Source organism: Mustela nivalis (assembly GCF_964662115.1).
Source record: "Mustela nivalis genome assembly, chromosome: 11".
Taxonomy (NCBI): Eukaryota; Metazoa; Chordata; class Mammalia; order Carnivora; family Mustelidae; genus Mustela; species Mustela nivalis.
The window spans coordinates 68055943-68078296 of record NC_139030.1 but is presented as its reverse complement, the minus strand read 5'-3'; the positions used below and the strand labels follow the sequence as shown (position 1 = coordinate 68078296).

At 45.1% G+C, this 22354-nt stretch overlaps 1 protein-coding gene across 19 annotated transcripts in view; it reads left to right on the top strand.

The window, feature by feature from the left end:
* The window catches only part of FARP2 (FERM, ARH/RhoGEF and pleckstrin domain protein 2), a 112673-nt gene that overhangs the window by 39747 nt on the left and 50572 nt on the right, over positions 1-22354 (top strand). For all 19 annotated transcript variants that reach the window (XM_082689639.1, XM_082689640.1, XM_082689651.1 and 16 more), the window contains exons 3-7: positions 12514-12618; positions 13559-13601; positions 14718-14796; positions 16814-16911; positions 18177-18291. In XM_082689639.1, coding sequence (XP_082545765.1) covers positions 12514-12618; positions 13559-13601; positions 14718-14796; positions 16814-16911; positions 18177-18291 — 440 coding nt within the window. The remainder of the gene's footprint in view (positions 1-12513; positions 12619-13558; positions 13602-14717; positions 14797-16813; positions 16912-18176; positions 18292-22354) is intronic.

The following is a 22354-nucleotide window of genomic DNA, read 5'->3' as shown; positions in this document are numbered from 1 at the left end:
CTTTATTCTCCAGCTTGTGTGACTTTCACAACCCGGACACTTTGAGGTTCACAGCAGGTAATTTGTAGGTGAGTCTCCGGTGGACTCTGCTGTTTCCCCATGATGCGATCCAGGCCGTGCGCCTTTGGCAGCGTGTTACCTACTGAACATTTGTGTCCACCAAAATCCATATGTTGAAACCTGACCCCCACTGTGTTGGTATTTGGAGGTAGGGTCTTTGGGAGGGAATTAGATCATGAAGGTGGAGCCCTCCTAAATGGGATTAGTACCCCTAAAAGAGAAAGCTCAGAGTTCTCAGCCCCTTCCATCATGTGAGGACATAGCTGAAAGCCATTATGGAAGCTGAAAGCGGGCCTCCGCCAGACACCCAATTTGCCAGTGCCTTGATCTTGGCCTCCCAGCTTCCAGAGCCTGAGAAATCATTGTATATTGTTTTAGCCACACCGTCTGGGATAGCAGTCTGGATGAACTAAGATAGAGGGATGGCACAGATGGGATGCTGAGCCTCACTGCATTCTCTGACATGGTGTACAATTTCAGTTCATCCTGTTTCTGGCAGTGTTCACTCTGGGTTCATCCTGCTCTCTTTCTGCCCCCAACCTGGCATTGGCCCTTTCTCCAAGGAAGATCTGTGTTTGAGGTATGCTCCTGACCTTCTGAGTCTTGCTGATCCCAGGACCTGTCAGGGCACAGAGCCAGGGCCTGTGGCGCTCTATGCCAGGCATCCTCCCACGTAGACATAGTCCCTGTTGCTGCTCTCCATCCTACTGTGGGCTGCTGTCTTCTGCAGATATTACCTCCCTCCACTCTGACACACCACTGCACTACGGAGTGACCAGTTGCCACATCTGGGCTTCAGTATCCTGCACTTGGCCCCTGTGTGCAAACAGCCCACCTCCCTGACCCATATTGAGCCTTACTTTTTTATTTTTAAAAAAATCACATAGACTTTTTAAAAAATAGGTTGGTACATGCTCATGATACAAATTTCAAAAAGTATAGAAGGGTACGCAGTCACAAAGTTTAGTTCTCTGCAAACAACCACCACTCTTGGTTAGTGCGCTCCTTCCAGAGCATTTTCCTGCATATATGTGTGTCTGCGTATTTACATCTATATGTGCGCTCCCCACATGGACGGTGGCATAGGCACGGCCCTGCACCTTGCTTTGTTCCCTCAGCACTGTATCTTGGGGGTCTTTCCATTTCCGCATGACCCTGGTTGTGCCATAGTTTATTGACCTGTCCTGTTGGGGTAGATTTAGGGTAGTTTAGTCATTTGCTATTAGAAGCATTATTGTAACAAATACTGTTTTATATGCATGGGTTTGCACTTCTGAAATTCTTCCCAGACTGGGATTTTTTGGAGAATGGTGTGGACATTTAGATTTTAGAGGTAGCTGCAGCCAGGCTCGCACAGCGTCGGGGCCAGCGGTTTGCCCACAGCCCCATGTGGGAGTGCTTGGCCCAAGCTTGCTCACACAGCGTGTCAGACTCTAAGTTCTGGCGCCCTGATCAACCCCACAGTGGAGCCTCTGCCTCATTCAAACCCATGCCTCTCTGCTCAGGAATCGCATCGAGCCTCTCTGCGTGTGCAAGTGTCCCTTAGGCCTCTGCTTTTGCCCATTGTTCTCATCACTTCATAATCTTTTTACTTACTGATATTTTCAATCTGGTGTGTTTTACTTTTTTCTTAAGATTTTATTTGTTGTTTGAGAGAGAGAGCACAAGCAGGGAGGAGGGGCAGATGGAGAAGCAGACTCCCTGCTGAGCAGGGAGCCCAGTGTGGGGCCTGATTCCAGGACCCCAGGATCCTGACCTGAGCCGAAGGCAGGTGCTTAACTGACTGTACCACTCAGGTGCCCATGCAGTCAGTTTGTTTTAAAGAAATTTGCACTTTGCTGTGACATGAACTGTTGCCTCCCTGTGTGTCTTTGACCTGACAGCAGTTTCTTTTCTTGTCTTTTTTCTTTTAAGATTGGGGTTTGTTTGTTTATTTGTTTGTTTGTTTTAAGATTTTATTCATTTATTTGACAGACATAGAACACAAGTAGGCAGAGAGGCAGGCAGAGAGAGAGAGAATCAGGTTCCCCACTGAGCAGAGAGCCCGATGCAGGGCTCTATCCCAGGACCCTGGGATCACGACCTGAGCCAAAGGCAGAGGCTTTAACCCACTGAGCCACCCTAGATTGGGGTTTTTTTTATTTGTTTGGGTTTTTTAAGATTTGATTTATTTCTCTGACACAGAGAAAGAGAGCTCAAGTAGGCACAGTGGTAGACAGAAGGAGAGGGAGAAGCAGGCTCCCCACTGAGCAGGGAGCCTGATGCAGGACTCAATCCTAGGATCTTGGGATCATGACCTGAGCCAAAGGCAGACACACAAGTGAGTGAGCCACCCAGGTGCCCCAAGATTTTTTTTTTTTCTTAAGATTATTTATATGAGACACACACACACACACACCACTGTGAGAGTTGGGGAAAGGGATGTTGGGAGAGAGAGAGAGAATCCTCAGAGAGACTCCCTGCTGAGCAAGGCCCCTGATGTAGGGCTCTATCCCAGGACCCTGAGACCATGACCTAGGCAAACTCAGGAGCTGGGTGGCCACATAACCAGCTGAGCCACCCAGCTCAGTCCCCTTAAGATAAGTATTCCTTAGTACTATATATTTTTTTAATTTTATTTATTTATTTGACAGAGAGAGAGAGAGAGAGAACGCACACAAGCAGGGGGAGAGGCAGAGGGAGGGGAGAAGCAGGCTCCCTGCAGAGCAAGGGAAGCCTGATGCGGGGCTCGATCCCAGGACTCCGGGATCATGACCTGAGCCAAAGGCAGTGGCTTAACCCACTGAGCCACCCAGGTGCCCAGGACTATATTTTTAAGTCAGCACTCTGTCCACTGTGGAGCTCCAACTCACTGTCCCCAGCCATCTGGGCACCTGTAACAGCTTCTTGTGCACACACTTTACTTGCTGTCCCCCATTTCTCAAGCCCCTTGTTAGGGTGCTAAACTTATGGTGTGTCCTGAACACAGCTTTTCACCACAGAGAGTATGAAACAAAACTGTCTCATTGCAGGACTTTGATGAGTGGATGTTTTTGTCTTTAGATGTTTTATTCATCTTGAAATTATTACATGAGGTAAGGGTACAACCTTGTTTTTTTCCGGAGGGACACCAAGTGGCATTTGCTGAATAATGTATGCTCCTCCCACTGAATGACCTGCTCCCCCAGCTGACTGACCTGAGACACCATGTTTATCAGGCCTCCAGTACTCTATATATTTGGATATATTTCTTTATCTCCTAATCTGTTCTAGTTATTTCTCTATGTGGACAGGCACCAGAACCAAACATTTTAATTCCTGTGGTTTTCACCAAATTGAATATCTGGTAAGGCTAGTCCTCACCTAATTTTCTTTTTCATTGGCATGCTTGCATTTAAAAGAAAATCCCAACTGTAGAATTAGTCTATCATGTTCCTCGGAGAACCCTTTTAATCCTTGTATTAGGACAGCATGGGATCTGGCTGAATTCAAAGAGCACAAATATCCTGTGAAGGCTGTTTGTGGTCAAGAAAACCGTGGGCCCTGCACCTCTTCACGCCCCTTCTGCAGTCCCCTTTTTCTCATAAAACGTTCTCCATGAAGCTTTCTTTTGTTAAGTTTATTCCAAGACACTTCAACTCTTTTGTGGCTGTTACAAATGTGGTTCTTCCTTTCTGTCGTGAAAATGGTGGTTAATTGTGTATGGGTGAAAGCTGTTTGGATGTATGTATAGAAATTTCTCCCCCACCACCTAACTGAAGTCCATGTTTTTCATAATAGTTTTCTAATAGATGTTCCTGGGTTTTCAAAGTAAATTATCATACCTACAAATAATAATAGTTTTACATCCCTTCTGATTTTTTTTTTTTTTTTGACAGACAAGATCACAAGTAGGCAGAGAGGCAGGTGGTAAGGGTGGGACGAAGGCAGAGGTTTAACCCACTGAGCTACCCAGGCACCCCTCTTCTGATTTTTTACCTTTCATTTTTACCTTTCATTTCTCTATTTTGATGTTGGTGTCACATAGTAGTGATTGAGTGTGCTGTTGAGAGTGGCCTCCTTGTCTTGTTAAATGTTAAAGAATCACTTTTTCTTCCTATTTTATTAAGAATTCATATCAAGGGGGCCCCTGGGTGGCTCCATCATTAAGCGTCTGTCTTTGGCTCAGGTCATGATCCCAGGGTCCTGGTATGGAGCCGTACCAAGCGCCCTACTCAGCAGGGAATCTGCTTCCCCTTCTTCGTTTGTCTGCCACTCCCTTTGCTTGTGCGCGCACACGCTCTCTCTCTCTCTGTCAAATAAATAAATCTATTTCTTTAAAAAGAATTTGTATCAAGAGCATCTGGGTTGAGCATCTGCCTTTGGCTCACGTCATGATCCCAGGGTCCTGGGATGGAGCCAGTGTCGGGCCCCTTGCTCAGTGGGGAGTCTGCTTCTCCCTCTCCTGCTGTGCACTCTCTCTCTCTTTCTCTTTCTCAAATAAGTAAAAATGATTTTTTACTTTTTTAAAAAAGAATTTATATCAAGAGGAATAATTGAATTGTATCAGATGCCTTCTCAGATTCTGGGAATAATCCTAGGATTTTTTTTCTGACACATCTACTGATATGATATAGTGATAAATATGCTGATACTGTATTGAATTATCCTGTTTTTTAATTAATTTTACTTGGTTATGGTACATTAATCTTTGAGTTGTTGGTGGATTATGTTTGCTAGTATTTTACTCAGGATTTTTTTTTTAACTTGAGAGGGGTGGGGAGAGTGCAGAGGAAGAGAAAGAACCTTAGTCAGACTTCACGCCCAGCATGCAGCCCAACATGGGGCTCTGTCTCAGGTCCCTGAGATTACCACCTGAGCCGAAACCTAGAGTCAGACACTTAACCGACTGAGCCACCCAGGGATCCCTTACTCAGGATATTTTCACTGATACCTATGACTTGGACTTTTTCTCTCAGGGTTGTCTGTGTGCTTGTATGGAGTTTGGGGGCTGTTCCCCAAGAAAGACATTTAGAAGAGACCACTACCACCACCTACCGTATATCAGACCAATTTAAATGACTTTGGAAATGCTGTCCTTATGTGATTTGTGGAAACACCTGAATCTCCTGGTTGTTGTAGGAGTTCAGTATGTATTTCAGGTGACACAGAATACAAAGTTCCTTTTCTTTGACTAAACATAGGATATTTGACTGGGAAAGGCTTTTTTCCTTGGTAAAATTTACTCCAGTCCAGGAGTTAAACCCACATAGATATGTATATGTATGTATGGATACGTGTGTGTATATGTGTGTATATTAAAACAGAAACATGGGTAATTAAATGTATTTTTATGCCCAGATTTAAAAACCCTGTTCTGGGTTTGGACACTGGTGCGTCATGAATGTGCTCCTGTGTGTCTGCACACCTGATGCATGCTGGCCTCCCTCAGTCAGTTGGGCCGGCCTCCTGGAACAAGCCCAGGCTGCATAACTGTGGGTAGAGGGCTTGGGGAGGGCTGTTCACCCCACCACTGTGCCACATAGGATGGCCGTGCTGCTAAGAGAGGAGAGGGGAGAGCTGCAGCATGGCAGAGCAAATGTGGCTGTTTCCGGTCTGTCGGGGATGCACCTGTTGTGTGCTGGGCCTGGAGATTCAAGGATGGGTAACACAGTCTCTGACCATCTTGTAGTAGGAATGCCCCCAAACAGATGGGTGAACAACAATGCCATAAGTGCGGTGCTGGGGATAAGTGCCAAAGGGTGTGGTGCATAAGTGGAGCTGACTGAATTTGAGGAACCTTACCCTTGAGGTAACAAACTCCTCAGGTTCTCAGAGGGTCTGCCGGAGACCGACAGAGGGGGAGAGGGTGTTTCCCTGTGAGGAGCAGCGGGACATCCAGGTTGCCCCGGACGGGTGAAGCCAGGTCATGTGGGGCCGTGCACACTGACCTGTGAGGGCGTTCCCTCCTGTAGGGCTCCCCGCCTGCACGCCCCTCCAGTCCTGGAGGAGGGCAGACGGCTGTGGGAGAGCTTCGGGGGGGACTGGTTAGTGTTCAAGGAGCTGTAGCCGACTTCATGATTTCCACGGAGTGATGACCAGCTCACCACCAAGGGATCTAACTGTATGTCCATCCAAGAGGCCCTGGTGTGGGCACATTTTCTATGGGAGCACAGGGGGCATGCAGGCACTGGCATGCCTCTGTGGCACCCGTCACCCCAGAGTGAGCCCTGCCTTGATCCGTGTAAGAGGTGGCATTATGGTCCTTACGTCCAAAGAACTTGCTCTTCTGTGCTCTCTGAGGTGCACTGTCAGTGAAGGACCCCTTTGCAGCCCACCTTTCCATTCCCATGAGGTGTGTTGTGTTATGTTGTGATTCACTGCATGCTTCTTTGTCCCAGTGCAGTGCAGATTTTTGCATTTTCACATAAGAATTCTCATTTTAGGGGTGTAAACACTTCTTGTGTTTAGTGAGAGAGTCTACTGGTTAAACTTGAAGGAACATGATGTCCTTTGGGATGATGCAGATTTGCCTTTCTTCCCACTTACATATGTTATTTTCTCATTGCAAAAATGACAGATGCTTGGGGCATCTGGGTGGCTCAGTCCGGTAAGCATCTGCCTTCAGCTCAAGTCATGATCCCAGGGTCCTGGGATCAAGACCAGTGTCGGGCTCCCAGCTCATGTTCTCTCTCTCTCTCTTGCTACCTGTCCTATCTCTGTCGCTACCTGTGTCTCTCTCGCTGTCAACTAAATAAATAAAATCTTTTTTAAAATGATGGGTGATCTCAATGGGAAGGCTGTCAGCTTTCCCCATTGAGAATGGTAGTTGCTGTGGGTTTTCCATAGATAGATTTTATGAAGTTGGGGAATGTTCCCGCTATCCCTATACTTTGAATTGCTTTAATCAGGAATGGATGCTATATCTTGTCAAATGCTTTTTCTGCATCAGTGGAGAGGACCATGTAGTTCTCTCTTTCTTATGATTTGTTCTGTCACATTGATTGATTTGTGAATGTTGAACCACCCTTGCATCCCATGGATAAATCCCACCTGGTCATGGTGGATAATCTTTTTAATGTACTGTTGGATCCTATTAGCTAGGATCTTCTTGAGAATCTTGGCATCCATATTCATCAGGGATATTGGTCTGAAATTCTTCTTTTTGGTGGGGGTCTTTGCCTTGTTTGGGGATAAGGGTAATGCTGGCTTCATAGAAAGAGTCTGAAAGTTTTCCTTCTGTTTCTATTTTTTGAAACAGCTTCAGGAGAATAGGTATTGTTTCTTCTTTGAAAGTTTGGTAGAATTCCCCAGGGAATCCATCAAGTCCTGGGCTCTTTTGGGAGGTTTTTGATCCCTGCTTCAATCTCGTTACTAGATATCGGTCTATTCCGGTTGCCAGTTTCTTCCTGATTCAGTTTTGGAAGTTTATAGGTTTATAGGAATGCATCCATTTCTTCTAGGTTGCTTAACTGTCGATAATAATTTCTGATGATTGTTTCTATTTCTTTGATGTTAGTCCTGATCTCTCCCTTTTCATTCAAAATTTATTAAGTCCTCTCTCTTTTCTTTTGGATTAGTTTGGCCAATGGTTTATCAATCTTATTGATTCTTTCAAAAAACCAGCTTCAGTTTCATTGTTGTGTTCTACTGTATCTCTAGTTTCTGCCTCATTGATCTTTGCTCTAATCTTGATTATTTCCCTTCTTGTGTGTGGGGTCGGCATAATTTGTTGTTGATTCTCCAGTTCTTTAAGGTATAAAGAGAGCTGGTATATTCTGAAATTTTCAGTATTTTTGAGGGAGGCTTGGATGGTTATGTATTTCCCCCTTAGGACCACCTTGCTGCATCCCATAGGTTTTGGACTGAAGTGTCTCCATTCTCATTGGTTTCCATGAATTGTTTAAGTTCTTCTTTGATTTCCTGGTTGATCTGAACATTCTTAAGCAAGGTGGTCTTTAGCTTCCAGGTGTTTGAATTCCTTCCAAACTTTTTCTTGTGGTTGAGTTCTAGTTTCAAAGCATTGTCATCCAAGAATATGCAGGGAATAATCTCAATCTTTTGGTATCAGTTGCATCCTGATTTTTCATTCAGTATGTGGTCTGTTCTGGAGAAAGTTCCACATACACTCAAGAAGGATGAGTATTCTGTTGTTTCAAGATGGAATGTTCTGTGTATATCTATGAGATCCATCTGGCCCAATATGTCATTCAATACTCTTGTTTCTTTATTGATTTCCTGCTTGGATGATCTGTCTGTTACTGAGAGTGGCATTTTAAGATCCCCTACTATTAATGTATTCATATTAATATGACTCTTTATCTTGATTAACAATTGTCTTATGTAGTTGCCTGCTCCCGTATTGGGGGCATAAATATTTACAATTGTTAGATCTTCTTGGTGGATAGACCCTTTAAGAATGATGTAGTGTCCTGGGTGCCTGGGTGGCTCAGTGTGTTAAGCCTCTGCCTTTGGCTCAGGTCATGATCTCAGGATCCTGGGATTGAGTCCCGCATCGGGCTCTCTGCTTGGCAGGGAGCCTGCTTCCTCCTCTCTCTCTCTCTGCCTGCCTCTCTGCCTACTTGTGATCTCTGTCAAATAAATAAATAAAATCTTAAAAAAAAAAAACAAAAGAATGATGTAGTATCCTTCTTTATCTCTGACTACAGTCTTTAACATGACAAGATGCCCACTCTTGCCACTCTTGTTCAACATAGTACTAGAAGTCCTAGTAACAGCAGTCAGACCACAAAAAGAAATAAAAGGCATTCAAATTGACAATGAAGAAGTCAAACCCTCTCTCTTCCCAGATGACGTGATACTTTATATGGAAGACCCAAAATATTCTACCCCCAAACTACTAGAACTCATACAGCAGTTCAGTAATGTGGCAGGTTACAAAATCAATGTACAGAAATCAGTTGCTTTCTTATACACTAACAGTGAAAATACAGAAATGGAAATTACAAGAACTCTAAGAAACCTGGGAATAAACCTAACCAAAGAGGTAAAGGATCTCAAGAAACTACAGAACACTCATGAAAGAAATTGAAGAAGACACAAAAAGATGGAAGACCATTCCATGCTCATGGATCAGAAGAATAAACATTGTTAAAATGTCTATACTGCTTAGAGCAATCTATACTTTCAGTGCCATTCCAATCAAAATTTCACCAGCATTTTTCAAAGAACTGGGACAAACAATCCTAAAATTTGCATGGAATTAGAAGAGATTCTGAATTGCTAAGTAAATATTGAAAAAGAAAAACAAAACTGGGGGCATCATGTTGTCTGATTTTAAGATTTACTGAAAAGCTGTGATCATCAAGACAGCATGGTGCTAGCACAAAAACAGACACATAGACTAGTGGAACAGAGTAGAGAGCCCAGATATGGATGCTCAGCTTTATGGTCAAATAATCTTCAATAGGGGCGCCTGGGTGGCTCAGTGGTTTGGGCTGCTGCCTTCGGTTCGGGTCATGATCTCAGGGTCCTGGGATCGAACCCCGCATCGGGCTCCCTGCTCCGCAGGAAGCCTGCTTCTCTCTCTCTCTCTCTCTCTCTCTCTGCCTGCCTCTCTGCCTACTTGTGATCTCTGTCTGTCAAATAAATAAATAAAATCTTAAAAAAAAATAATCTTCAATAAAGCAGGAAAAAATAATATAGTGGAAAAAAGACAGTCTCTTCAATAAATGGTGCTGGGAGAATTGGAAGCTATGTGTAGAAGAATGAAACTCAACTATTCTCTTACACCATACACAAAGATAAACTCGAAATGGATAAAAGACCTCAACATGAGGCAAGAACCATCAGAATCCTAGAGGAGAACATAGGCAGCAACCTCTTCAACATCAGCCACAGCAACTTCGTTCAAGGCATGTCTCCAAAGGCAAAGAAAACAAAAGGGAAAATGAACTTTTGGGACTTCATCAAGATCACAAGCTTCTGCACACAAAGGAAACAGTCAGTAAAACAAAGGCAACCCATGGAATGGGCGAAGATATTCACAAATGACAGTACAAAGGGCTGATATCCAAGATCTATAAAGAACTCCTCAAACTCAAAACACACAAAACAGATAATCACAAGCAAAAAATGGGCAGAAGACATGAACAGACACTTCTCCAAAGAAGATTTAAAAATGGCTAACAGGCACATGAAAAAATGTTCATCATCATTACCATCAGGGAGATTCAGATCAAAACCACATTGAGATACCACCTTACACCAGTTAGAATGGCCAAAATTAGCAAGATAGTAAAGAACAAGCATTGGAAAGGATGTGGAGAAAGGGGAGCCCTCTCAAACTGTTGTGGGAGTGCAAGTTGGTACAGCCACTTTGGAAAACAGTGTGGATATTTCTTAAGAAACTAAAAATAGAGCTTCCCTATGACCCTGCAATTGCACTATTGGGTATTTACCCCAAAGATACAGATGTAGTGAAAAGAAGGGCCATCTGTACCCCTGTGTTCATAGCAGCAATGGCCACAGTCACCAAACTGACAAAGAACCAAGATGCCCTTCAACAGACGAATGTATAAAGATGTGGTCCATATATACTATGGAGTATTATGCCTCCATTAGAAAGGATGAATACCCAACTTTTCTATCAACATGGATGGGACTGGAATAGATTATGCTGAGTGAAATAAGTCAACCAGAGACAATTATCATATAGTTTTGCTTACTTGTGGAGCATAGGAATAACATGGAGGACATGGGGAGATGGAGAGGAGAAGAAAGTTGGGGAAAGTGGAGAGGGAGACGAACCATTAGAGATTGTGGACTCTGAGAAACAAACTGAGGGTTTTGGAGGGGAGGAGGTGGGGTGTGGGTGAGCCTGGTGGTGGGTATTAAGGAGGGCGCGTATTGCGTGGAACATTGGGTTTGTTGCATAAACAATGAATTTTGGAACACTGAAAAGAAATAAAGAAAAAAGGAGGGGGGAATGACAGATGCCATTGATGAAAAATTTATACATTAGAGAATTTAGTCAGCAAGGTAAAAGTGAGAGCACTAGTCCCACCCACCACCTCCCCTCAGTACTAAATGGCAAATGCAGTGTGAGTGCAGCTGTGTGAGAGTATCTGCAGGAGAAAGTTCTAGAAGTAGAATTGCTGGAGCAAAGATATGTGTGTATACTTTAATTGTGGAGGTGTTTGCAAATTCTCCCAGAAGATAGGATGGATGGGGGTTCGCCTGGTGGTATGTGACATGGCTGTCTTGCCGCAGCCGCACCACATCGCTCTCCCAGGCCTCTGAGATAGGGAAAAAAGACACCTTGCTGTTTTAATTTATTTCCTTATTAGAGGGCTTGAGTACCTTTTTCTGTGCCTAAAAGCCATTTATATGTCTTTATCCAATTCATAAGAGCAATACAAAAGATAAATTATAATTTGTTTCAGTATGACTCTAAATTGTAACTTTGTGGGGCGCCTGGGTGGCTCAGTGGGTTAAAGCCTCTGCCTTCGGCTCAGGTCATGATCCCAGGGTCCTGGGATTGAGCCCCGCATCGGGCTCTCTGCTCAGCTAGGAAGAGCCTGCTTCCCCTTCTCTCTCTGCCTGCCTCTCTGCCTACTTGTGATCTCTGTCTCTCAAAATAAATAGAATCTTTTTAAAAAAATAAAATAAAATAAATTGTAACTTTGTTCACCGTTTCTGTTTAGAAGTTTTTCATCTTTATTTAATCAGATCTGTCTTTATGCTATACTGAGGAAAACTTAACTTACCTGAAGACTGGAGAAATATTATTCTCTGTTTTTTTTATTCTTCAGTCCACTGGAATTTTTTCTGTGAGCAGCGCAGACCAGAGATCTAATTCTATTCTTCTAAATGGAGAGCTGGGGTGCATAGGTGGCCCAGCGGGTTGGGCCTCTGCCTTCTGCTTGGGTTGTGATCTCAGGGTCCTGTGATTGAGTCCCACACCAGGCTCTCTGCTCACCCAGAGCCTGCTTCCCCCTCTCTGCCTACTTTTGATCTCTCTCTGTGTGTCAAATAAATACATAAAATATTTTTTAAATTTTTTAAAAATAAATGGAGAGCTGATTGCCATCTCGTGTTTAAACAGTCCATGTTCTTGCTAATGTTGTTACCAAATAATATTCACTTGGATCTTGTGCAAACATGGGAGTATGAGATCCACCTTTTTAGTAAATATCAAATTGTTTGTTCAGATGTTTTCTGAGGCTGAAAATGGGTTCTGTGTTCTGAAAATGCCCCAAGTTACAAAGAAAAACGGCTACAGACACAACTGAGAATACAAGACTGAAGGAATTGTCTCGCTTTATACTGGTATCAGTTTCTGAGCACAAAGAGCCTTGGGCTCTTTTATTTGCTTTGTGATGGTTTGTAAACCTTACAGAAGGTAGAGTGAAGCCAGGAGTTCGGTAGGATGGAGTTTAACATGGGGGAGGCCAGGTCACAGCATGGCATTTCACACACCTGTGTCAAGGGAAGGCCCTCACCCTCCTGTGTTCCCCTCCCTGCCCCTCACAGCCTAAGCGCGACGGCCAGATGTTGCTGACTCAGGTATGGAGGCGCTTGAACCTGACTGAGTGTGATTACTTCGGGCTGGAGTTTCAGCACCCCCGGTCCTACTGGGTATGTATCCTTGCCTTATTCTTGCAGATGGGCTCTCGGGGAGTTAGGGGTGCTGACTGTGCACGTGACCGCAGAGAGCTCTTGAGGACCTGCTGCAGTGATAGGCACCATCCTCTGTCACATTGCTGTTACCAGCTGTACTGTGCAGACTCAGACTGCGATTGCCTTTTAGCTAAGCCAAGTTCCCATCCTCCTTAAATTTCTTCTCCCCACCAATACATGTGCCCAGGAAATCCAGAACAACCGCTTAGACATCTGCATGATAATCATTTTGAACAAACTTCTATTAAATCCGTTGGTTATCCCTCATGTGACATGACAGATGAACCTTGAAAAGTGTGGAACTTTAATATTTACAGGTAGAACTATTTTAAAGAAACCATAATCGGGCCCCTGGGTGGCTCAGTCCATTAAGTGTCCGACTCTTGATTTCAGCTCAAGTCTTGATTTCATGGTTGTGAGTTCAAGCCCCGCATTGGGTTCCTTGCTGGGTGTGGAGTCTACTTAAAAAACAAAACAAAATAAGAAACCAAACTCAGCCTATTCAGGAAGCATGTCAGCATTACAGAGTTCTGCTCACTCCTTCATGCAGTGGCATTCTTGTTCATTAGTTGTTTACAGGTGCACTTTGTACCAAAGATTTGTTTGGCCCTAACAGATACCCCCCCAAATAATGGTTGGTACCCATGCTGTATGTAGCTACAGTGTGCACGTGACGGAGTGCAGGGGTTCCGGCCTGTGTGGCGTCTCGTCCTCCTCCCACACTTTTCGAAGCAGGCGCTCCTGTGCCCCTCCTGGGTATTCTGTCAGGATTTGACTAGTGTAAGAGCACAGCCTTAAATATGTCTCCTAGTTAGAAACAGTTCTGTATTTTGGAACATTGTTATTAAATAGAGAAATTGTTGAATGGATTTGATCTCTTTTCTTAAATCCTTTTTAGATTTGGCTGGAACCTATGAAGCCCATCATTAGGCAAGTACGAAGTAAGTCATTTTTAAAAACTCTTTAAGATTCTGTTCATTTAAGATGCTTTTTTTCTTGACTGTTCACATTGTATGTTCAGATATTCACTGTCAGCACCCTGGGGAGCAGTGGGCTGATCGCCAACAGCACGTGAACTTGGAGGTCATTATGCTGCTTAGTCTCAGCCTGCGGCAGCTGGGGACAGTCAGTGATTCTCAAATGCAGCGGTGACAGGACATGCTCTTGGATGGGTCACTTTAATTTTGGCCAGTATGCAAAAATAAGTAGGCAGTTTCTCCCCCCCAAGTTATAAAAGGCATTAAGGTTCTTCATTAATTAGCTTCTTAATTTTTTTAACAGTTTTTAAAAGTTTATTTTTTGTGGTTTTATTTTTTGAGTATAGTTGACACACAATTTAATTACATTTTTAATAAAATAGTTTATACTGTTTTGTAATTATAAACATTATTTTAGTTAGTCTCTGCTAAATTTTAAAATTTGGGATGCATAGTAATGCCTCTTAGTTACAGGGTGCTCTCCCAGGGTCCAGATTCACCTGCAATCTGGTCCCATGTGAGAGAGAAGGATGAGTGCCAGTAGCTTCATTAGTCACTGGTGACCTAAGGCCATTTAGGTCATCGTGGCCCTGTAGCACAACACCTTCTCTTTTCTGCTTGGTGAAAATTACAGAGCTGTGTTATTATAAAATTTCAGTAAAGCTAAGATGCTCAGATAAGCTAACACCTTCTGCTTTTTCTTTCCTGCAATCCGGTTGTTCTGGTTTAGTGTAATGAATGATGACGTTTTTCTTTCACTAAGTATATAAAGATGTCAGAAAATAGTGGGATTGACTTTACTTGTGAAGTTTAATATATTTCCTTACAGGGACGCCTGGGTGGCTCACTTGGCTCACAGTGAAGGTCTGCCTTTGGCTCAGGTGGTGATCCCAGGACTCTGGGCTGGAGCCTGGCATCAGGCTTCTTGCTCAGCAGGGAGTCTGCTTCTCCCTTTCCTTCTGCCTGCCCCTCCACCTACTTATGCGCTCTCGAGCTTGCTTGTGCTCTCTCTCTCTCTCTGACAAATACATAAAATCTTTAAAAAAAAAATTTTTTTTAAGTAAGTGTTTCTTTTCACAGGGCCAAAGAACGCGTTGCTTCGCCTAGCAGTGAAATTTTTCCCACCTGATCCGGGTCAGTTGCAGGAAGAATATACAAGGTGCAGTAGCCCCTTCTGAAACACAGCTGTCGCCGGCAGGGTCTAGAATTCACCTGTGTCTCCTGTGTCACCTGGCTCATCAGGGGTTCAGGATCTCTGTGTTCCCAGAATGAATAGAGCTACAACACACACATAGAAGCTGTGACCCACGTGTGGCATTAAAAGAAGTAGTTAACCCTTGCACAAACACAAATGCCAACAGAGCTTAGAAAAGGGTTTATGGTAAAATTTGGGGATGAAGATGGGGGTTATGTGTTAGTGTACTGTGAAAGTGATAGTCTCCAGCTGAGCACAGGTTTGTGCCTGGGTGTGGGTTCTGAGGAGTCTCACTCACCATAAATGTACAAAGTACTCAGCTGGGAGAAGTCTTTATGAATATATGGAGCAGAAATAGTTGAGGTGATTTCTTTTATGGCAGAAGTAAGTGAAAGAAAATGTTTACAGTTGTTTTATCTTGGTAACAGATTATGGAAGCTTTTTTCCTTGTGTTTTATGTACCAACTCAAAACCCAAGATCAGATGTAAGATAAAAGAGAGCTATGATATCATTGTAGAAGTAACAGCTCTTCTGACTAAATATGGATTTCTACGCTCTTATGAACCTCTCCTTAGAACATTTTTATAGAGCCTTGTAACATCACAAAATCACAGACTGTCAACCTCAGGGAAATGTTGGGATCCCATTAGTCCAGCCCCTCATTTGATGGATAACAAGACTGAACCCCAAGAATAGCAAAAAGTGTTTTTAAGAGTGAACACAGAGCTCACCTTCATAGTGTATTATGTACCTGACATTTACCAAACATCTTCTTTGAGGGAATAACTTTTAAATATATATATATACCTGGAAAGTAACAAGGAATAGGAAGTGTTACCTAATTCTGGGTCCTGGGGCCAAGGTATGTTTATTCAGAAGTTCCTTTTTTTCTATTTATAAGAAAAATTTACTGTTCATGATAAAAGAAGAAAAACTTCACAGTAAAGCTATGTAGAAAGTGAATGTAGTCCTTGCTCTCTGCCCACGGCACTGTCCCCAGAAGTAGTACCGCTTGAGGTGTGCCTTCCAGATGGGTTCATAGGATATACAAGTGGACGTGGGTCTTTAAAAACAATACTTTACAAAGCGGTATCACTGCACGCAGAGTACTTTAGGTTTGTTGTTTCTTATTTTGTTTTCTACTCACATGTTGTAGTCTGTCATGGATGTCTTTCCACAGCAGTGCGAGTGTCTACAGTCTGTGTTATTGAACTCTTTTCCTATCCATGCAATTAGATGATTTCCAGTGTTTCTTTGCTGTATCGCTGCAAGTAAACAGCCTTGCCCACATATCTTTGTAAACTCTGGAAAATATATCTCCAGGAAAGTTTCATAAAGGTAAAACTGCTAAGTTCAAGGGTGGGCACATTTAAATTGTAAACTCACTCTCGAGTATAAATTCCAATAAGGAGACAGTTTGTCTTGCATTGTACTTCCACCTCCAGGATTAGTACCTGGACTGTAATACTTGCTCAGCAATTATTTGTTGATGGAATAAATGAATATATGAATATACTGAATATATTCAAATTGTCTTCTCTAGTTACTCTTACCATTCAGGAGTGCCTGTTTCTCTGATTCTAGCCAAGACCAAATATCTTCAATCTGTCTACAGCTCTTAGAGCCGCATTTAAAGTCATATCTTAATTGGATATTTTTCCTCTTTCACAGCAGAATTGTTGAGCACAGTTTTGTGTGTGTAACTGAAGTAATGAGAACTTGTGAGCTTCCCCTTAAAGGTGTGGTGTGTTTGGAAGGCGAGCGTCTGAGAGCTTCTGTGTGTGCAGTCTGCTGCGCGTGACCCCGTCCACTGAGCCGCCACCTGCGAAGGGCCTCCTGTCACTTTGCCTTTGCTCACGGTCTGCTCTGATGTCCCTGGTTGCTGCTGTTTCCTGGGGCTCTGTGCTCTCCTGTGATGCAGATATGGGGGTACACGCCAGGGCCTTTGGAGTTGACATTTGTGCTGTTTTGAACTCCTAGATACCTGTTTGCCTTGCAACTTAAGAGAGACCTCCTGGAGGAGCGTCTGCCCTGCACAGACACCACGGCTGCCCTCCTGGCATCCCACCTTCTGCAGGGTGAGTATCTCCCTGCCCTGGGCAAAGGCACCAGCCATGTCCAAGGCCTGAAATGCACAGCGCTCTTGACCACTGGCACCTGAAACACCTTAAGGTTCGTGAGTGTGAGGAAGACCAGGCCTTTAATTTGCCCATTTCCTCTGATAAGCTGGAGATTAACATCTACGAAGTGGAGGTTCTTGAGGCAGTCCCCACCCAGAAAGAAAGGCTCAAGGCCAAGGTCTGCAGCCACACAGGGTCTTTGGAAATGTCTCTCCTTTGTGCCTTCTTGCATTTTCCCATCAGTGTTCAGTCTGGGAGCCAAATGGCAGCCCTGACCCTAAGCATCCCTGGAAAGAGACCTCTCTGGCATGAACGTCACAGCCCCTCTGGTGATGAGTTAGGTATCAAATCCTGAGAAGAAAGAACACATTTCTCAGTATGTCACACAGAGCAAGGGATGGCTCAGAAGAACAGGGAGAATTATGGCGTAGGAAGAGGTTATGAAAGCAGCCTGTGCCTTGCTGGAGCTTTATGGAGCCCTCAGCTGACAGAGGAGGAGGAGGGAAGCACGCCGCTGCTAGGCTGGAGTTCCCCCGGTGCCGAATAACATGTCTGAAAGTTTGAGCCCAGGACTTCCTGTCCCGTTTTGAGGCGGGCGCTATGCCGCTGGGCACTTGTGTCCTGGTCCCTGACCTGCTAGATACTGTGCGTGCACCTTGCTGTGAATTTGAGGCTGTCTCAAAACAAAAAAAGCAGCTCGTTTAAGGTAATTGGGCTTAACTATGATTCTTGAAACATGAGTAGCCTCAAGATCATGAAATTAGAAAGAGACATTGTTGCTCAAGAATTTGAGAGGCTCTGAGGGAAAAAATGATTTAAAACACATTGTCCTGAAACAAATAAAATGAGAAAAATAAGATACATACTCCTGGTCACAACAGTCTTGAGACTGCAGGCGGATAAAGCGTGGCTTAAGACACAACAAACTGCCCAGGATAGACTGGTGGCTCAGCATCGGCCTTCTTGGGATCACTCACCAGCATCTTTATTCTTCAGAACTCAGGAAGAAACTTGTTTACCTGCCTTCCTATTTGCCTTTAACAGCTTAAGATATGTGGAAAAGTAAAATACAAGATCCTGTTTATTTGATAAACAGGATATATTCTTTTACTATAGATTTAGGATAATTTTTTTTCTACTTTTAATTCATGCATTTGCATGTACAAATGCTTGTATTTTTCTTTATTTGAAAGTAAGAATCGTCTCTTACTGTCTCATTTCAGCGGAAATAGGAGATTATGATGAAACCCTGGACCGAGAGCACCTCAAAGCCAATGAGTACCTGCCCAGTCAGGAGCATTCTCTTGAGAAGATTCTGGAATTCCACCGGAAGCACACGTGAGTCCATCAGAGCTGACTGCTGGCCCCCTGTCACCACATTGCATGACAAACTAGTGTGTTTACATAACAGAAGCCACCACTGAGGCTTCTGCAAGCCTGACCAGAGTCATTTCTGCTGCCTGGGGGCCACTGCTAGAGGGAGGCTAGAATGGAGTCCACACCCTGACTAGAGTGACCAGAGGGCAGGGTGTCAGGGGCAACTGCATGTGAGCATTCTTACGGAGTGTTGTGCGAGACATGTGTGGTAAGCCTGTTGAGCCTCTGTGGGCCCTCCTACGAGGTTGGGTAGGGCTGGCAGATGCGGGCATCACAGAGCTGCCCTGTGAGTGACTTCATTTAGGTTTCTCAACACTGGTGTGCTTTTTGAGAGTAAAGAGGTGCAGGTAGGAGCCATGAGGAGGGAGGGCTAGGGCCAAGGGAAGGTGGTTGTCATCTTGAACCCACCAAAGGGAAAGTAGACAGGAGAGGGGGTGATGGCTTGGTCTTGCCCTTGAGAAGAGGCCTGTGTATGTGGGTTTATTTTGGTCAGATAAGCCTTGTGGGAAAAGCTCCATAGGGATCCCTCTCAGCTTTTCATCAAAGGTTTGGGTGCCAGCTGTCTGTCAGTCCCTACTGTCCACACCGGGGGAGGGGGTAGCTTGAACAGCGGACCAAGATCCTCACTTTGGAGGACTTTGTATTACCCCCACAAGACTGCATACTTCTCGTGCATTTTGCCACTCACAGTTCTTAGGGAGTGAGTGCCTTTTGTGTGCCTGCCATTGGGGCAGCCTTGGGCTGTGCGGGTGTATGTGTGTTAGGATATGTTAGCTACAGAACAGACAGAGCCTCCTTCACTGTGAGGAGAAGGGTGAGTGGCTGGGCTGCTGGGGCAGGCAGGCATCTTTGAGGAATTAGCCACATCGGGTTGCTGAGGGGCATTCAGGCAGAGGCAGCAGCTTGGAAGGGCAGGAGGAGGCTCGCGGACCGAGCCTGCCACCCACTATTCCACCTGAAGTTCTGCTTTAAGCAGTGGGGCGAGTAACAGTGCCTGCTGCCGACAGGAAGCTATGTGTGACCCTCCTCTCGTGGCAAGACTGAGTGTAGTCACCCGCCTGATCTTGGATGTCACAGTTTGGGGCATCTCTTAGTGTCAGAGTCCAGCACACCTGGGAAGAGAAGCAAGGGGCCATCTCCCAATGCCAGTCTGAGTCCCATGCCCATCCCAGAGGAGACAATGACCCATTCAGGATTTATTCCTAGAATGGGGGTGGGGCCCTGCACTGGCGCCAGCAGGAAGATGGGTCCAGGATGTAGGCAGAGTGTTGTCAGCATGTGAGCAGACCGGCTGTGCAGGTCACCTAGGAAGGGGAGGGGAAGGGCAGACGGAGAAGTGAGCAGAACGTAGGACAGACCCTAAAACCTGGCCATGGGAGGGTGAGTGAGGAAGGGGCACCACCAGAGGTCCTGAGAACGGGCAGCGAGGGAGGCAGAGAGAGAGCCTCGGACACCAAGGGGCAGCATGTCAGGAAAGGGCACCCTCAGGCAGGGGCTCAGCCCCAGGCGCAGCGAGTGTGGATGCAAGTGTGCCTGTGAGGTGAGGTTCAGAGTGAAGGCCAGGCTCACACTGGAAGTGAGGTGAGGGGATGGTGAAGGTCTGTGAGTAGTCACTCTTGAGAGCCACCTGGCCACGAGCAAAGACGCCCCGAGGAGGGCACTTGTGCACATGTGTATGTGCCCCTGTGCTTGTGTGTCTGTGTGTTTGCACATGTGCTCATGTGCCCACAGTGTTTGTGTATATGTGCATGTGTATCAGCGTGTCAGGTGTGTGTCTTAAGGTGACTGCCTTAAAAACTGAAAGGGGAACCTGGGGGCTCAGCTGGTGAAGCATCTGCCTTCAGCTCAGGTCATTATCCTAAGGTCCTGGGATCAAGCCCCACATCAGACTCCTTGCTGAGTTTCTCCCTCTGCCTGCTACCCTCCCTGCTTGTGTGCTCGCTCTCCCACTCTGATTGATAGATAAATGTATATATTTATATATATACTTGTGAAAGCCAGTTAAGAAATTGGGTGATGTGTTTCATAGAGGACTAAACCTGGGCTCTTTCCATGGGAGGACAGAGCATGGAAGCTCTGCTGTCACTCTCTGGGCTCTCCTGATTCTTTTTATTCCCCCGCTAAAGATTTTTTTTTTTTAATTTTTTTCTTTTTCTTTTTACTTACCTACTTACTTACTTGTCAGAGAGCTTGAGAGAGAGAGGCACAAATAGGAAGAACAGCAGGCAGAGGGAGAAGCAGGTTCCCCATTGGGCAGGGAGCCCCATGCAGGGCTTGATCCTGGGACCCTGGGATCATGACCTGAGCTGAAGGCAGAGGCTTAACCGACAGAGCCACCCAGGCACCCCAAGATTTTAATTTTTAAGTGATCTCTGCGAGCCCCCAGATTGAGTCACATGCTTGCATTGACGGAGCCAAGCAGGGGCCCTCTCATGGTTCTGATGTGTTGACTTAATCTTCCAGTCATCAGATACTTGTACTTCTTTTCCTTAAATCATTTTTTGTGGTGGTTTTTTAAATATAATGTGGTACCTTCATTTTAACCAAGATAAAAAAAAATTTTAAGATTTTATCTATTTATTTGTTAGAGAATGAGTACAAGGTGGGGGGAAGTGGCAGAGGGAGAAGCAGACTCTCCACTGAGCCAGGAGTGATGCGGGGCTCAATCCCAGGCCCCAGGGTCATGACCTGAGCCGAATGCAGTCCCTTGACTGCCTGAGTTACTCAAGTATTCCCTGACAAAGATAAATTTCTTACCTAGTATATAACATCTTCCTTGGCCCACCGGAAACACACCTCAGTAATCACTGAATAAGATATTGAAGGAATTTTTTTTTTTTTAATCACAGTTCTTTTGGATCTTGAGAGTGAAAAAAAAGGTTTGGAAGCTGGTGTTTTAGTCCTTCGGGGCTGCTGTAACTGAGCGCCCCAGGCTGGGTAGCTTGTAGCCCACAGATCTTGATTTCTCACAGTTCTAGAGGCCAGAAGTCCAACATGGAGGCCCTGGTAGATTCGGTGGTGCTGAGCACCTGCTTCATGTTTCATAAATGGCATCTCTCGCTCTGTCCTTATAGGGTGGAAGAGGCTGGGTGCTCCCTGGAGCCTCTGTTTTGAGACCACTAATATTCAGGAGTCCTCTGCACGGGCCCCTCCCAAAGACCCCTCTCCAAATACTCTCATATTGGGGGTTTGGCTGCAGCCTAGGATTTGGAGGACACAGACATTGATTCACCCTGTAACATTCCACCCCTCCCACAATTCATGTCCCCCTCACATGCACAATATATTCATTCCATCCTAATAGCCTGAACGTCCCCACTGCTCCTGCATCAACTCGAAAACCCTCCCAGGCCCACAGCCTCTCCTGAATCTCATCTTGATGAGGACTGGCTGGGACTCCAGTTAGGGTTCTGCCTGAAGCCAAGTCTCCTCCAGCTGTGGACCTGTGAAAACAGAATACTATGCTGGGGACAGCATGGGATTGGCACTCCCCTCCAAAGGGAGGAAATTGGAACAAAGGGAAGGGTAACAGGTCTCAGGCAAGCCCAACAGCTAGCAAGGCAAATGACGTTAGACCTTAAGTCTCAGAAATAATCCTCTTTGGCTCAGTGCTCTGCCCTCCAGGCAGCCCTGGCCTTGGAGACCTGGTGGAGGCTGTGGGGCCCTCAACCCCCACCAGTCTGTGATGGGAGGGGCAGCCCTGACCTGAATTGCCTTTGGGGTCCTTCTCCCACTGTCCTGACTTCTCTCCATACAGATCTCCTCAGCCATTTAGCTACACCCTTAGTGTCCTCATTTTCTGCAGTATGCATAGGTGAATATTTTCCTGGTCTTAAAGTTCTGTTTCCTCTCTGTTCCCCACTTCCATCTCTCAGGCCCTTCTCTCTTGTGCTTTCCTGGCAGCAGTCAGAGCAGCCCAGCCGCACCTTCCTGACTTGGCCTAGAGATCTCTTCAGCTAAACATCCAGTTCCATTGCTGGCCAGTTCTGCCCTCCACAGAACACTAGGATATAAATATAATTCA